The sequence below is a fragment of the Macaca fascicularis genome, chromosome 15 (assembly GCF_037993035.2).
Source record: "Macaca fascicularis isolate 582-1 chromosome 15, T2T-MFA8v1.1".
Lineage (NCBI taxonomy): Eukaryota > Metazoa > Chordata > Mammalia > Primates > Cercopithecidae > Macaca > Macaca fascicularis.
The window spans coordinates 128,144,744-128,160,430 of NC_088389.1; the positions used below are offsets into that span (position 1 = coordinate 128,144,744).

The 15,687-nt window shown below is 49.9% G+C and overlaps 1 protein-coding gene across 50 annotated transcripts in view; it reads right to left on the reverse strand.

The window, feature by feature from the left end:
* The window catches only part of AOPEP (aminopeptidase O (putative)), a 365,171-nt gene that overhangs the window by 166,820 nt on the left and 182,664 nt on the right, over positions 1–15,687 (reverse strand). For 45 of the 50 annotated variants that reach the window (XR_012424981.1, XR_012424970.1, XR_012424969.1 and 42 more), the window contains exon 6: positions 779–968. The exons of the other annotated variants lie outside the window; for them this stretch is intronic. Coding sequence is in view for 13 of the 45 variants with exons in the window: in XM_074018012.1 (XP_073874113.1) it covers positions 779–968 (190 nt within the window). In the remaining 32 variants the exon portion in view is untranslated. The remainder of the gene's footprint in view (positions 1–778; positions 969–15,687) is intronic. 50 annotated transcript variants of the gene reach the window in all.

A 15,687-nucleotide genomic window follows, 5' to 3' on the forward strand; every position in this document is an offset into this window, starting at 1 on the left:
TCCTCACTAGAATGCTTTAAGGTAGAGGTTGCAAACTGGGAGTGTGTGCACCAGGTTTGGCTTCGGGTATGTTTGTCTTGCATGGTATTTTTTAAATTAGTAAACTTCACATAAAAGTTCAGAATTATAAACTACCTTAAAAAACTAATAGTGTAGGTTATATTGAGCCCTCCTCCCTTCACCATGACAACTGGTTAGAGCTGAGCAGCAGCTGTCAGTCTGCCACAGTCCTCACCATTCCCTAATCTATACCACCCCTGCTTCATTCTTCATTTATTACTTGTGAGCAGATATCTGAGATGATTCTGGATTTACGTTTTAATCTCTTTATTTAAAACACACACACACACGATGCACACACACACACAACGCACACACACGCCACCACAATCACAACCACAAAGAAGTGCTTGAGTATGCCATAGCATGACCTCTCTTCACATCTCTGCTCAAATATCTCCTTATCAGAGCGGCCTTCGCTTACTGCTTCTAAAAGAGGACCCGCTGCCCCTCTCTGGGGCTCATTTCTCTCCACAGAAGGAGACGACTGGCCTCCCACACTGGACCCACTGCTGATCCACTTGTCTACTCTCCCCACCTCTAGATTTCACATCCTGTGGGGAGCAGGGGCTTCCCTCGCTTGTTTATGCAGCCATCTCCCCACGACGTCTGTGCCTAGTGCACAGCAGGCCCTCAGTCCACAGCTGCTGGGTGAGCAAATGACCAGAAACGGAATTTGACTCTGGGCAGTGAGAGGCTTAGGGTCACCTTAACCCACCTGCTGTGCTGCAGCCCAAAACACATCCTCCAAGTGAGAGGCGAAGCCTTCGCTCAGCCACTCCTCCGTCCAGTCGCGGGCCCCGAGGGCGAGGCCAAACCAGGCGTGGGCGATTTCATGGCAGAGGCGGGTCCCACAGAGATGGCTCCCTCCTGTCAAGATGCTCTGAGAGAGGAACATGATGTGTGGGCTGTGGAGAATGGGGGAGAAGATGTACAGAGTCTTGTTAGAGCCTGTCCTCCCGGCCATCCCATGGGGCAGCTTTCCTAGCCTGGCGAGCCTGTTATTATCATGTGCATGCTAGATCATGACTGATAGGCTTGTGGCTTAGATGCTTTCAGACATAAATAAAGCGGCAGTTTAGGTTTCTGGCTGCAGTTCAGGTGGCCGTTTCTGCCAAGCAGTTTTCTCCATCATCAAACGGCTATTACCTGTAATAAGTAACCTGCACCAAAGTTTTACACTCAAAAAAAAAAAAAAAAAATTACAAGGCAGTGGAAGCATTTCCTCTGAAACCTGGACTGTAAAAGAAGAGCAGGTGTGACCGTGTGAAGCTTATGCCGTCAGAAGAGAGATCAAAGAAGACCCTTCAGCCAAAAATCTGAGCAGCTTACAAACAAATTGAGAAGTCACACAGAAGGACAGAAAAAGCCGAGAAGAACGGAGCAAAAACGTTCCATTCTGCACGGGGGCCGGCTCTGATGTGAACACACCGGCAGCTGCTGGGGAGGGCCGAGGGTTCCAGGAGGCCCGAATAAAGGCCGCGCCTGTGCAGGGCCAAGCTTTCCGTCGTATCTGCAAGTGCTTATGGACTCACATGACAGAACAAACGTGTGCTGAGAGAGAGAGAGAAAGCAGGGAGTTATCCCACCCAGGTGTGCAAACGGCCCCAGGACTGGCACCAGACAGGGAGATTTAGCTAATCTCATTTTCCATACCTTGTGTTAAAACCCAAAATACCACCATTAAAACTGCATAGATGACATGGGAAAAAGGGGAGCTGACGAAAGAGGCCCGTCAAATACCTTCCATGCCTCCTCCTTCAGCAATTATCCTTTTTCCAGGACTTGTTTACAGTCTTCCTAATGAAGAATTTGCCCTTACAAACTCTCTCCTCCTTCAGTTGAACAAAAACAGTTGCGAAACCTTCCAAATTGGGAGACTGTACACACCGGTTCCTCCCTTCAAAAGTCATTTGTTTGCCATCATGTCAGCTCGGCACAAGCCAAGACGGCTCGCAGGTTTTTCTTCCACTCCCACGGCCACCACCGGAGAAAAGCCCACCTTGAGCTCCCTTACACAACATCACCCATTCAGCTCAGAGCTCAGCTGCAATCATGACAGTCACGTCCGCCAAAACAGACAGCTTTCATGTGAAGTAATAACAGGGCAGGCAGGCAAATGAAAAAGCGTCTGCCAGGTGCTCTGAAGAGGACACCAGAAACCCCAGAAATTACAAGTGGAGTTGGGGCACTCAGGACAAAGGGGTGCGATGCAACAGGCACCAACAGTATTGCTCAGAGCACTAACTCGGGCGAAAAAAACAAGGAAGGAAGGAAGGAAGAAGCTGAGAGACACAGAAACTAAACTCCCCTAACTGAGAAAGTCACCCCGTCGAGAAGACAAACTGTGCAACCTGGCATTTTCAAGTAAATGGCTCTGGCATGTGCAATGCTACAAAGAAAAGCCACAGAAATGTACCAAGTAAATAACATTCCAGACATACTGCTGGCAGCAGTTCACCCTTTGGGCTAAAACAAAACAGAAGTAACTTCAGGCCTTATAAACAGGCTGGAGGGCAAGCCTGCGTGGGCAGGGTCCGCGGCCAGAGAGACAGACGTGCACGTCCTTCCCGAGACTGGAGGGCGGACTCCGGCCAGGAAGCTTCTGGGAGTGGACGACTGCGAAATCGCTCTGAGACTTCACGGAGAAAAAGCCTCCGCTGTCCGGGGACCTGCCCGCGCTTCTGTGCCAGCGCGGAAGCCTCACCAGGGCCCGTTGATGCAAACATAAAAGGCTGCGAGGGCTGAGGGAAGGCACAATAGCAGCCGTGTGGGGGTGGCACTTCTTTCTCCCACCCTTTCATTTTCCCCTTGAGCAGTCCTTGCTGTCTGCACCAGACTTCCCTCCCCACCCTTCAGTGTTCTGGAGACACCACCCGGCCTGGGTCCATCCTGCTGGCCTCGGGACAGGCCCCGGCGTTGCCAGAATTCCACCTAAACGTCCCCTTTGCCATCTTCAGTCCTTTCTTCGGAGTCGGGGGTAAATCACTTCCCACCGTCCTGAGGGAGGCCACGCCTGAAGGTCCCGAACATCCTGCGGCTCGGGAGGAAGGGCGTTAACCGTAGAAATGACCGCACTCTGTGGAAACATGACCTTCTCCCTGAAAAGCAGTTTTCCGCCGGGACCCGGACTCGAAAGCCTCCCGGGCCGTGCGGCCTCTGAGGTTGGGTCTGCCTTACTGGATACTCTGGGGCTATTTCCCTGTGAAGGAAAAGGCTTCTTTTTAAACGGAAACCAAACACGTGGATGAGGTTTTGATAACCTTTCTTAGAGGCTGCTGACAAAATTCTGACATAAAAGGACCAACAGAATATTCTCTCAAGGAGAATTTCCTTCCCTCCCTCGGATCCTAAATGTCTGAATTTCTCATGTTAAGTAGATTTAACCTCTTATCTTTTTTTAGACTGCTTTTTTTTCAACGGTGAGTGAAGAAAAGTAATTTTCTTTAGCTCACTTCAAGGAATAATGTTAAGTATTTCTTTCTCAACAGATAATCTATCTCATGTCCACCCTCGAAACAGAATGGACCTGTAGAACACTGCACTCCTACCTCAGCCTCGACTCACCAGCCCAGCCCGGCTCCTCCTCATCCCTGCACCTGGCCCGGCTCCCCCTCATCCCTGCACCCTGCCCGGCTCCCCCTCATCCCTGCACCGGCCCGGCTCCCCCTCATCCCTGCACCCGGCCCGGCTCCCCCTCATCCCTGCACCCGGCCCGGCTCCCCCTCATCCCTGCACCCGGCCCGGCTCCCCCTCATCCCTGCACCCGGCCCGGCTCCCCCTCATCCCTGCACGCGGCCCGGCTCCTCCTCATCCCTGCACCCGGCCCGGCTCCCCCTCATCCCTGCACCCTGCCCGGCTCCCCCTCATCCCTGCACCGGCCCGGCTCCCCCTCATCCCTGCACCCGGCCCGGCTCCCCCTCATCCCTGCACCCGGCCCGGCTCCCCCTCATCCCTGCACGCGGCCCGGCTCCCCCTCATCCCTGCACGCGGCCCGGCTCCTCCTCATCCCTGCACCCGGCCCGGCTCCTCCTCATCCCTGCACCCGGCCTGGCTCCTCCTCATCCCTGTCTTCTTGGAACTATGCTCAGGGTCCGAGCCGGCCTGCCGGTGATCAGTCTTCCCCCTGACAAGGTTCACTGGAAAATTGTTTCTTTTTTTCCCCCTGAAAGAGTCGGTGTCAAATGCCTCTACAAATGCCAGACTGTCGATTCATCACCATTACAGAGAATGGAAGATAATCACTTCAATGACATCTTCATCCTAAAAACGTTTCTTTCATGTTTTTTTTTTAATCACAGTGTACTATTTTTCCCAAATAAGAGATGGGAAGGAAAGTGATATTTCAAATCTCAAAAAGCACAAGCCCTCTCGCTTCTATTCCCCACCATAAATTCTTCTTGGCTCCAAGTGGTGGAGGAGAGGAGGTGGCAGGAGGGGTGGCTTGTGGCTTGCAGCCACACTCCCACGTTGTCACTCCTCCCCAGGAGACCACCTCTGGGGCCGCCTCCGCCGCCGAGGCCAAGCGTGTTGCGCGTCTGCCGCCTTGCCCCTCGAGATTAAAAATATCATGTCTGGTCTGAAAACACTTTCTCAAGGCTGTTCCTGAACGCTACCTACCCACCCAGATTAGAAGGCTGCGTCTGTTAATCTAAAACATGTTTCTAGCAGAGGAGGAAGGAGTGCCTTCATTACTCCCAGAGCTGCTCCCATCCTTCGGGAGGAATTCAGTTTGGAGCGGAAATGGAGAATTTCATCAGATCTTAAGTGGGAGCTGGTGTTTGATTTATTTGTGCTTTTTCCGTGGGGCCCTGACCAGCATGGCCCATCTTGCTGTGGATGGAACAACCCAGCACGCAGCGGCCGCGCGAGATGCTGCTGCCACAGCAGGTTCCAGCAGGCTGCAGGGGTGGAAGGAACCCAGAGGACGGGCAATTGCTTGCCGTTAGGGAAAGAAGAGCCCCCAGGTCACCCCTCCCATTTTACGGGAGCAGATCCCAATTCCCCTCACAGACAGCAAGTTTACATTTTTGTTTTGAGACGGAGTTTCGCTCTTGTTGCCCAGGCTGGAGTGCAATGGCGCGATCTGGACTCACCACAACCTCAGCCACCCAGGTTCAAGCGATTCTGCTGCCTCACAGTAGCTGGGATTACAGGCATGAGCCACCACGCCCAGCTAATTTTGTATTCCTAGTAGAGTCAGAGTTTCTCCACATTGGTCAGGCTGGTCTCAAGCTCCCTACCTCAGGGGATCCACCTGCCTCAGCCTCCCAAGGTGCTGGGGTTACAGGCGTGAGCCACTGCGCCCGGCCGCAAGTTTACTTTTCACACAGATACTCGGGAGGAATCATGCAGACTTACGTTTATCAAGCTGGTACTTCTCATGGACTTGACGCTTTTCACAATTTCAACATGCGCAGGCCAATATCCCGTGACAGAGATGAAGGAAGACCCGAGAGAGAGGGGAGCCAGGCTTGTTGCCCTCTGAAGTCCAGCGGGATAGTTCTAAGGGTCTTATAATCACGAGCAGCAGCTTCTGCTTGTGTGACTTCATTACTTGCTAATTCAAACTGGACAAGTGAAATGTAGACTCGTAGTAGCCCGGGCCCATCTGAAAGGGAGACAAAGTGTCCCTCTGCCCGCTTAGGTTCCGAGCCTGTCGCCTCTTTCCTTCATCAGGTGTGTGAGGTGATGTATGTCAACACTCACCTACGCACTGACAAGCCCAACACCCAGCCCCTGCCCCTATTTCTAAACGAAATCCCTTAGTCCCTCTCTCCTGGATGCAGCCTAATGCAGGAGATGCTTCCGCAGTCCTGAAGCCAAAGTTGGGGGGTGGCCCAGACAGTTTGGCGGGACCCTCCTTGCGCGGGAGGGAATCCGCGTCTTCCGCTTTCCTCATCTGGCACCCACCCGACTGCGGTGTGTAATCTTTAAACGGGGGGCTGAGGAGATGAAGGGATAGTCTTTTGGGGATATGGGACCTTCAGTAGCCTAAAGTGGAAACCAGTTCCAAAAACTTGAAGCAAACTTGCTACGTCTGATCAATGTGTAAGGGGATCTGGGTTTGAAAGAAAGGCTTAAGGTTAGTAGAAGTGTTTTCTAAAAAATTCTGAAAAACTTTGGGAGGCCGAGGTGGGCGGATCACAAGGTCAGGAGTTCGAGACCAGCCTGGCCAACACAGTGAAACCCTATCTACACTAAAAATATAAACAATTAGCCAGGTGTGGTGGCGGGTGCCTGTAATCCCAGCTACTAGGTGGCTGAAGCAGGAGAATGGCTTGAACCTGGGAGGCGGAGGTTACAGGGAGCCAAGGCTGTGCCCCTGCACTCCAGCCCATGCGAAGGTGCGAGACTCCGACTCGACAGCAACAAAAAATTAAAATTAAAACAATTTTTAAAAATCTGAAAAAAAAATAGCAAAACATCCACACATTTGCCTAAATGAATTTTGATTCGAATGTGACTACGGCGGAGAGACTGAGGAAGGCCCCAGAGCCACATTCCTTATTCCTGTACCCAAACATCTTCTCCTTCTAGAGACTCACCGCTCAGTGTTTGCTGCGTGCCGGGCACTGTATTTTATACATGCCGTCTCACTGCTCTACCCACAACCTCAGGATGGTACTATTATTTGATTTTATTATCTCATTTTATACACGAGGAAAGTGGGGTGCAGAGAGGGAGACTGACTAGCCCAAGGTCACACAGCTGGCAGGCAATAGAGCCAAGACTGGAGCTAAAGCCTGGACTCTAAACACAGTCCAGACTCCAAAGCCTCACTCTGATCCACTCTGCCCAGTGTCACTGGGTTTCAACCTGTGGCTTCTGGGCTCCCGTCCCTCTGTGCCAGCTCAAGCCCACGGGCTTCACGATCATTACTCTCCCAGGAGCTCTGTCTTCAGGAGGCACCAATGGGAAGCTATCAACCACGTCCTGAGACCTCTGTTCCCTCAGTCTACGTCACAGCCGGAACTGGCCCAAGGTGAGCAGGCCTCTTCCTCGTGAGAGGAAGGTAGGATACAAGGGTACAGAGGCCGTAGGGGGCATCACTACTCCACTGCTGATGCCCCCGAAGAGCAATGTCTCCTTCCTCATAACCCTGTTCTACACTGGGAGTCCCCAGTGCGTCACAGGGACACGTGTTAGACAAGCCCTTACAAAGGTACTTAGGTCTGTCCCCAGGAGGGTGACACACAAGTCTACCTCGCCCTGGTCTCCACCTGTCATCTGTTTTTGCTAAAGCCTTGTATTCTTTTCAAGTAGAGATGGTTTAAAGCAGGTCACAAACTCAAAGGGCTACAGGAGGCAAGAAGATAACAAAATTCGGGCTGTAGAGAATGAGATGGGGAAACAGATAAAAAGACAGGGAAGTAGACAAGGAAAAAAGCAGAGAAAGGAGCTGGGGAGCAGATAAGGGAAATAAAGATGGAGATGAACGAAGCGGATAGAAAGATGAGGGAAGAAAACAAGACGAAGGAAGTGCATTACAAAAGAGGCCGACAGGCTGAGGGAAGCAGACACAGGTAACAAAAGGAGGGAGACAGAAAGCAGGAAGGACACAGAAGACGAGCTGGGGAGGCAGCTCACAAGATGGAGAGAGAAGCCGAGGGCAGAGACGTGGCAGTGACACTACAGGGAAGTGGGCAGCTACGTCAGGGAAGCAAACAACGATGCCGAGGCTAGGAGCTCCAGCTTCATGATCTGGTTTACCTTCTAAGCGCTCTCAGAGGAGCTTACGGATTCACATTGCGTGGAGATGTAAATGAGGGATACCCGGATCCTAGCAAGGGTCAAGACGTGTGCTCATGGGGGCCAGGGAAAGGCTCCAAAGCAGAGCACAGATGACAACGGGGAGGAGAGAGGCACGAGGGCGGAACGGGAGGCTGGGGACACGAAACACTGGCCAGCTTCACCATCTGCTTCAGCGTTAGCCGTGGCCTGTTGCTAGCAGGAAAAGCAGCATGGCAGCGACCAAACATGGAGACCACCTCTGGCTCGGTGGCAGCTCTGCAGACCACACAGAAGGCTCAGCTGCTGACCAGCACGGCCGCGGAGACATCACCTCTGACCCCGGGCAACACATCCAGAGAGAACAGAGAACGTGTGGAGACCTCAGGCCTGCACACGGAACAGGGCGGCACTGCTGCCCAGAGAGAACAGAGAACGTGTGGAGACCTCGGCCCTGCACACGGAACAGGGCGGCACTGCTGCCTGACTCTCCGGAGTTGGCCACACCTGCCTTGGCTGCTCTGCCTTAGCCTGGGGGTGGGGGTGGGGGCCGGTTCTGCTGGTTATGGTCATCAAAAAAGCTGCACGTGAAAGTCTCAGGTTTCAAAGCTAAAGAATCAGAGGTAAAAACAGTATTTTACTGAGTTTTTCAACTACATTTGGACTCCCTTCCCTCTCTGAATCTGACAGTACGTGTTCTGCCTTCAACGTTCCAGAATCTCATAGATGAGAACTAAAACTTCGTTTTTGAACAAATTTTGAACATTCTATTCATTTAGTTACACATTTTGGAGACTACAGATTTTGGTTATCAGGGGACACGCCCATACCCACACAAAATGAACAAATATTTATTGTAACCAAACATGTCTTTTTTTATTTTTCTTTGAGACAGAGTCTTGCTGTGTCGCCCAGGCTGGAGTGCAGTGGCGCTCACTGCAAGCTCCGCCTCCCGGGTTCACGCCATTCTCCTGCCTCGGCCTCCTGAGAGACTGGGACTACAGGCGCCCGCCACCACGCCCGGCTAATTTTTGTGTTTTTAGTAGAGACGGGGTTTTACCATGTTGCCCAGGCTGGTCTTGATCTCCTGACCTCGTGATCTGCCTGCCTCGGCCTCCCAAAGTGCTGGGATTACAGGCGTGAGCCTGGCCCTGAACATGTCTTTCGAATCGTCTGTAAATTACTTATGAACGAAAGCTGTGTATTTTCTGCAGGATGGGGAACTCTTCTGGTAAGTAAGTAATTAAAGTGAGTAACCAATTAAACCATGTCGGCAGCCTCACTGGAGCGCGCAGATGACAAAATGTGATTCCACTCCCTCACCTCCCCACGGCCCCCACCTCCGTCCTCCCCAATCAGGGCGATGATGTTTGTTCCCATAAAAAGAGCTAATAAAATTAGCCTCCACTGTGATACAGAGAAAATCTTTATTTAATAAAATAATGTGTTTTGCTCCATTCCCAGAATAGCAATAAAATGGCACAACTGAGAGCCATAATAGCTCATCCTGGTGGTTTTCACGGCAAGCACAAGTCTGTCACGTGTGGAGGCCTGGAGGCCTGGAGGGCTGCTTTAGGGAGGGACGCGCCAGGGCAGCCTGCAGCCATTCTCGGCAAGGACAATTTGGTGAGTGCTTTCCTTTGAAATACACTCTTTGGGTCCACAAATCAAATCTTCCCATGTTCCTTGTCTGGAAAAAGTTGCGGGGATTTCCCAGAGTGTACTGAGAATTTAACTGATGAGGAAGGCATTCACTGTTTCCCCAACTGATAGCAAGAATCCAAGACCCAGTGAGGCCCTCTGCAAATCTGAAAACCCAAGACAGGGTCAGGAAGCTGCTGACTTGCCCTGCTGGGCTGGTGAAAGCAGAAATGGAGAAGCAAGGCTGGTCTGTCCGACAAGAGGCCTGAGCACCACAGAGGCACTGCTGGCCGACAGAGTTCAGGCAGCAGGACGTCGGGGTGGAGGCAAGTGTGGGTTCCCTGCCAGACCTCCACGCTGTCAACTAGATTTCAAAGCAAGGGTAACTCTGGGTAGGAACAAGCAACAGGGTGGCCTTGGGGAATAGCACATTAGAATCAATTCTGATAAATCAAAGATCCAGGAAAAAAGAATTGAAGGAAGATGAGTTCTCGTACTCCCTCGCGGCTGGGTGGTGGCAGCAGTGGTGATGATTAGAGAAGAAAGAAAAGAAAAATAAAATAATGATGATACTAAACACATATATTGTTTATTTTCTCCCAGGAAAAGGTGTATTTTATGTTCGCTAATTCATTCAATTCTAGCAACCACCCCACGAGGAAGAAATTAGCATCGTGCCTATTTTACATGGAAGTAAACCGAGCCACACAGAAATTATGTCACTTGCCTAAAAGCCCAGGGTCAGTATGTGTCAAAGCAGATTCAAACACAAGCAGCCTGGCTCATACACGTTCTGCTTGATCAACACCAGCGTGTATCAGGAGCACCTGGAGGTAGGTCTGCTAGATAAGAAAACAGCACATGCAGTCAAATTTGAATTTCAGATAAACAACGAATGATTTTTTTGGTGTACGTTCCATGAAATATGTGCTAAAAGCTGGCAGCCCCACCTGAAAGGCTTGTTAAAACAGAGCTCTGGGCCTCATCCCAAGAGAGTCTGTGTCAGTAGGCCTGGGTGGGGCCCAGGAACCTGTCTTTCTGTGAAGTTCCGGGCAATGCTAATGTGGCCGGTCCAGAGACCACAACTCTGAGAGCTGCTGAGCTGCACTGTGGTGGCTGCACAGCATCAGCTTAAATAGCAAAAACTCACTGCCAAAGTTCATAAATAGGAAGATTTACAAACCTCCCGTTTACAAAGACTGACAGGAATCTCGGCTATGGGAGGTAGCTGGGATCGGTCTCTGCTGCTGTCCTGCTAGCTATTCCTACTCTTTAGTCGCTGTAAGGCCGCACGGGAAAGACGCTTCTTCGTGTTTTCTGACTCTACAGTGGAGGATGGACAAGGAATTGGGTCTCACACGGTCAGCCATGGCCCCCTGGTGTCGCCCTCTTTCTCATTTCTCAGAAATCCAGGTTTTCAAATTACGTCAAAAATTTGAAAGATGTGGCCACACTAGGCCCAGGTCTTTTTTAGAAGTGGACACGTATTTATTCTGTTCACATACACACACACACACATACACACACATGTCTAATGCCAAAGGGCAATATTTTATCATTTCCTAAGAACAATAAGAAGCGGTACAGAGCATTTCAAAGATAGGAATTTATCAGGTCCCTGTTATGATTCATCCTGGTGAAATCCGAGAAGCAGGCAAAAAACGCTTGGGAGTCCCTCATCACAGGCCTGCATTCTTATGTAGTAACTGCAGCTGAATCGGAGCCGGTCCTTTCAGACAGGGCTTGGGCTCTCCAGTTTGCTGTGGTCCCAACTTCTCCCTCCTGTCTCCCTGCCACTGGCTGAGCCTCCTTGTCATTTATAATCATGGCGTGGTTTTTTTCCTTCTTATCACAGGATAAAAAGTGAAATATTTCTTATATCCATGTCCCCATCAAAAGTAGACCAAGTGTTTCTTAGAGGATGCTCTATCCAACCCATTCACTAATTTCTATTGCTGCCTGGCTCCTTATAAGCATTAGGATTTAACTTATTTTGTTTAGTTTTCTTACGAGAAATTCCTGTTTATGGCTAGAAAATGATTTAGCAAACCCTTCATGCAAAGGGCAAAGACACAATCTTCTGCCTAGCACAGGTCAATCAGACAAATTCCATATTCCTAAGGGTGAAATTAATTGGGTTTATTGTATTTTTGAAATCCAAACACAGTTTCAATTATTACTAGCCACTAATGGCTTATAATGAAGGCAGAGCTTGTTAACTAAGCAAACAACTGGTATGTTTGTTTAAAGTGTAAATAGAAGGAAAATTCATGAATTAAACGAATGAATTCGCTAATTGTTCTCCCTTGGCTGTAAGGAGGCATTCAGCTGCCACAATATATATCACCATCTTTGCTAAACAGATTCGCCTGCTCGAGTTATCTTTATCCAGTCAGAGACCGTCTTAGTGGTAGCTTACAAAGTAAATGTCTCTCTTAATTTTTCAAAGTACTCATCTGCACCAATAAATACCACTAAGTATAAGGGATCACGTGGCTACTGGGGATTCTTAAATAATTGAGCTTTTAAGAATAATAGCATATTTCCTAATCTCAAATTATGACTCCACGGACAGACCAACACGGCACGCTTGTTGAGATAAGGAGACAATATGCCTCGTATTTCCCAGGGTGGTCCTGGAAAATGTGTGACAGATGGTCGTTGTCAGAGGTATTCAACTTAACAGCATGTCCCTCTGAAAGGTAATAAACCTCACCAGAAACAAAAATAAACAAATAAAAGGCTCTCCAAAGTCTCCTGATTTGAACTAACCTTTTCATATAAAATTATGAGCCTTCTATTTCTCCTCTCCGAATGGAATGCATCAGGTTTATTGGATATCTATCGCTCAATCCCATTTCTCCAGATGGTTCCCTTGACTCATCATTCCTTGCATGTGTTCACCGTGGTGCAAGTGTGGGCAAGGATCCCAGGAATTCCTTTCGTTCTAAAGAATTCTGCCTGCCCATGTCCCCATTCCTAGGTGGTTGCCTTTTTGTGATCTGAAAGGCACCTCGGTCTGTTTGGAATGTATTCAGCTGCAAGTAACAGAAAATACAGTGAACACTGGCACACACTGGAGAGGTTTTTCCTTTCTTGAAACAAGACCTCTGGAGTGACAAGACCTTGCTGGGGCTGGTGCAGTGACCGGCAGTGCAGTGGGAGCTGGAGGACTTGCTCTACTCCCACTCTCCATCCTTCCTGTGTACACTTCTTTCCTCGTGCTTGCAGGTTGACCACTACACCTCCATGCACCATGTTCGTGTTTAACAAGGAAGAAATGCGCTGTGCCAGCAACAACAATCCCTTTTATCAGGAAAGCAACTTCTCCCAGGGAGCCCATAGCTGAGATTCCTATGCTTTAGTCTCTGCTAGCTATTCCTACTCTTTAGTCTCTGTAAGGCAACACGGGAAAGACGCTTTTTGGTGTTTTCTGACTCTACAGTGGAAGATGGACAAGGAATTGGGTCTCACACGGTCAGCCATGGCCCCCTAGTGTAGCCCTCTTTCTCATAAATGGTAGAAAGTCATCACTCAGGTCATCTTTTAGAACGCAAATACTTTAGGAAGAGATAATGCACTCAACTCACACTGAAGTGTTAGTAACATATCACATTCCCTCTTTCCAGGCAGGGGACATTCTGAGCATGGGGGTCGGGGGCTGGGCAAGTCAGAGTACCTCAAAGACACTGGCTACCTAGTACCCAACTTAACCGCACGCTGGCTGGCACCTGCACTTTCATTCTACCTTCATACCCTCACCGATGACCAAACACCTAACAAAGCCAGTAGCTGTACTATTTATCCTGCTGGGTTTTTTTGTTTGTTTTTTTGTTTGTTTGTTTTGTTTTGTTTTTGAGACGGAGTCTCACTCTGTCACCCAGGCTGGAGTGCAGCGGCCAGATCTCAGCTCACTGCAAGCTCCGCCTCCCGGGTTTACGCCATTCTCCTGCCTCAGCCTCCCGAGTAGCTGGGACTACAGGCGCCCGCCACCTCGCCCGGCTAGTTTTTTTGTAATTTTTAGTAGAGACGGGGTTTCACCGTGTTAGCCAGGATGGTCTCAATCTCCTGACCTCGTGATCCGCCCGCCCCAGCCTCCCGAAGTGCTGGGATTACAGGCTTGAGCCACCACGCCTGGCCATCCTGCTGGTTTTTAAGAGCTCTGTCTTTGGGGACAGAGCTGGGGGTCAACTCCTGGCTCTCCCTCTTGCCAGCAGCATCAGTGCATTGGTTTCCTAGGGCAGCTGTAACAGACTACCACAAGCACGGTGGCCTGAAAACACAAATTTATTATTTTACAGTTCGTCAGGTCGGAAGTTGGACCAGGTCTCACTGGGCTGAAATCGATGCTGCTGGAAGCCCTTGTGTGTGTGGTTGACTGGAGGAGGCACGGGGGTCTTCTGGGGTGCTAGTCATGTGTGCTCCTTGGTCAGGGTGCTAGTGACAGGAATGCCTACAGTTTGTATCCAACAGGCTGTATGCTAAGATGTGTACTTTTCTGCATGTATTACACTGCAATGAAAAGTTAAAAACAGACAAATACCCTGGGAGGTCCATCTTTTCCATAGAGAAATGAAGGCAAAGATGAAGTCAGAGCTCTGTCAGTAGGGACAGAACTGAGACCAGGGTCTGGGCAGCCCAGCTCCTAGTCTTTTGAGTTTAATGTATTTGAGGCCAATTTCCAACACTAATTATGCATACATATTTAAAATCTCTTGAGGAAAGCTTTTTTAAAAAAGTTTCTTTTGCCACAGAGTCACATTTCTATTGCACGTGAAAGGTACCTTGTGGCCATCAGACACACCTGTGAAAACAGAACCAGATCCTGTCATATATCCCTGAACCGATCCTGTCACATATCCCTGTCTGCTTCATTTTTTTTCAGACGCTGTGAAAAACATGCCACAATAATAAACCCCTTTTCCATCCTAGCCAGCTGGAAAATTACGTGATGCTTGAAGTGACATCATTCAGCTACGACACCAAGCCAGTGGCTGCTCTGAGAAATCTGGGTTAGACAGCGACAGCATGGATGTGAATGCCACTAGGCAATGGATCCCACCCTTTTTATTAGCAAATGGCTTTATCACCATGACATTTAAAAAATGAAACAGTGATAGCTACGTTGTCTGAGGCCATTGATCACCCAACATCTCTTATCTCCAAAAGGAAGCCCATTGGCCAGAGGTGTCCTGTTTCAAAGCAGGGAAGACAAGAAAGGGGGTAGAGGAGAGCTCATTTTAAACCTCTAGTTCCAAAGGGAAAGACCAGGGGCCAGGGCCACAGCACTGGGGTCTTCCAGGGGATAGACGGTCTTCCCTCTATCTCTATCAATTGTTTCTAAAGTGAGCTCAGGTAGCAGTGTGGTAAGACCTTAAGTAGTAATGATTGTAGTATCTACAATAATACTCTTTGCTATAGACACGAATACTGTGTTATACCCCTAGGATGCGCATTAGGTAAACATAACATCACAAGGAGGCCGACATTCCTCCACCTTTTTGACTTTTAGGTTGAACTATATAAAATGCAATACATGACCCTTTCCAACTTCAAAAAATGGGCAATTTAATATGGCTCATCCTAATAGACTGCCCCTCCCCCAAGATCCTTCTCTGCAGATGTGTTAGGAGCTGCCACAAGATCTAGGGAAATGTCCACACTTCTGAAGCGACAGAGTTAGAAACACTGCGGCATCTCATCATGTGAAAGTGCAGAGGATGGCCCTGGGGCCAAAGACGGTCTGCTGTCCTCCGAAACAGCTGGACCCTAGACCAGTGAGCCCTCTGTCCTTTGCCCGCTCAGTGTGAAGCCAGGTGCATTCGGTTAAAAGCACATCCTCAAGTCAACAGCAAAGGCAGAGGTGTGCCCACAGCAGGGAGACTGCAGTAGCATCAGGTCCTACCCTTGAGGGAGCCCAAGAAGGCCTGCGGCTGACGTGCTGCGTGCGACAAGGCTGCCCGAGACCCTGCCCAAGACCCAGCCCCGGCTTGGAAGCCAGAGGGCAAGGAAGCTGGGGTCCTACCCGGGTAGCAAGGTTCAGATGACCAGTCTGCCACAGGTGCCGGATGCTTCTGCACCCGAGTGTAGGGCCTGCTTCAGGTGAAGAGGCATGGCCCACGCTGTTCACAGTCTGCCAGAGAGGGCTCTGGGAAGGAGCACCGGCGGCTTCTGATGCAGGACTAGAGGCGCGGAGGAAAGGTGAGAATGTACAGAGGGCTGCCCAGGAGAAAGCTAGTTCAGGGGAAGAAGCGT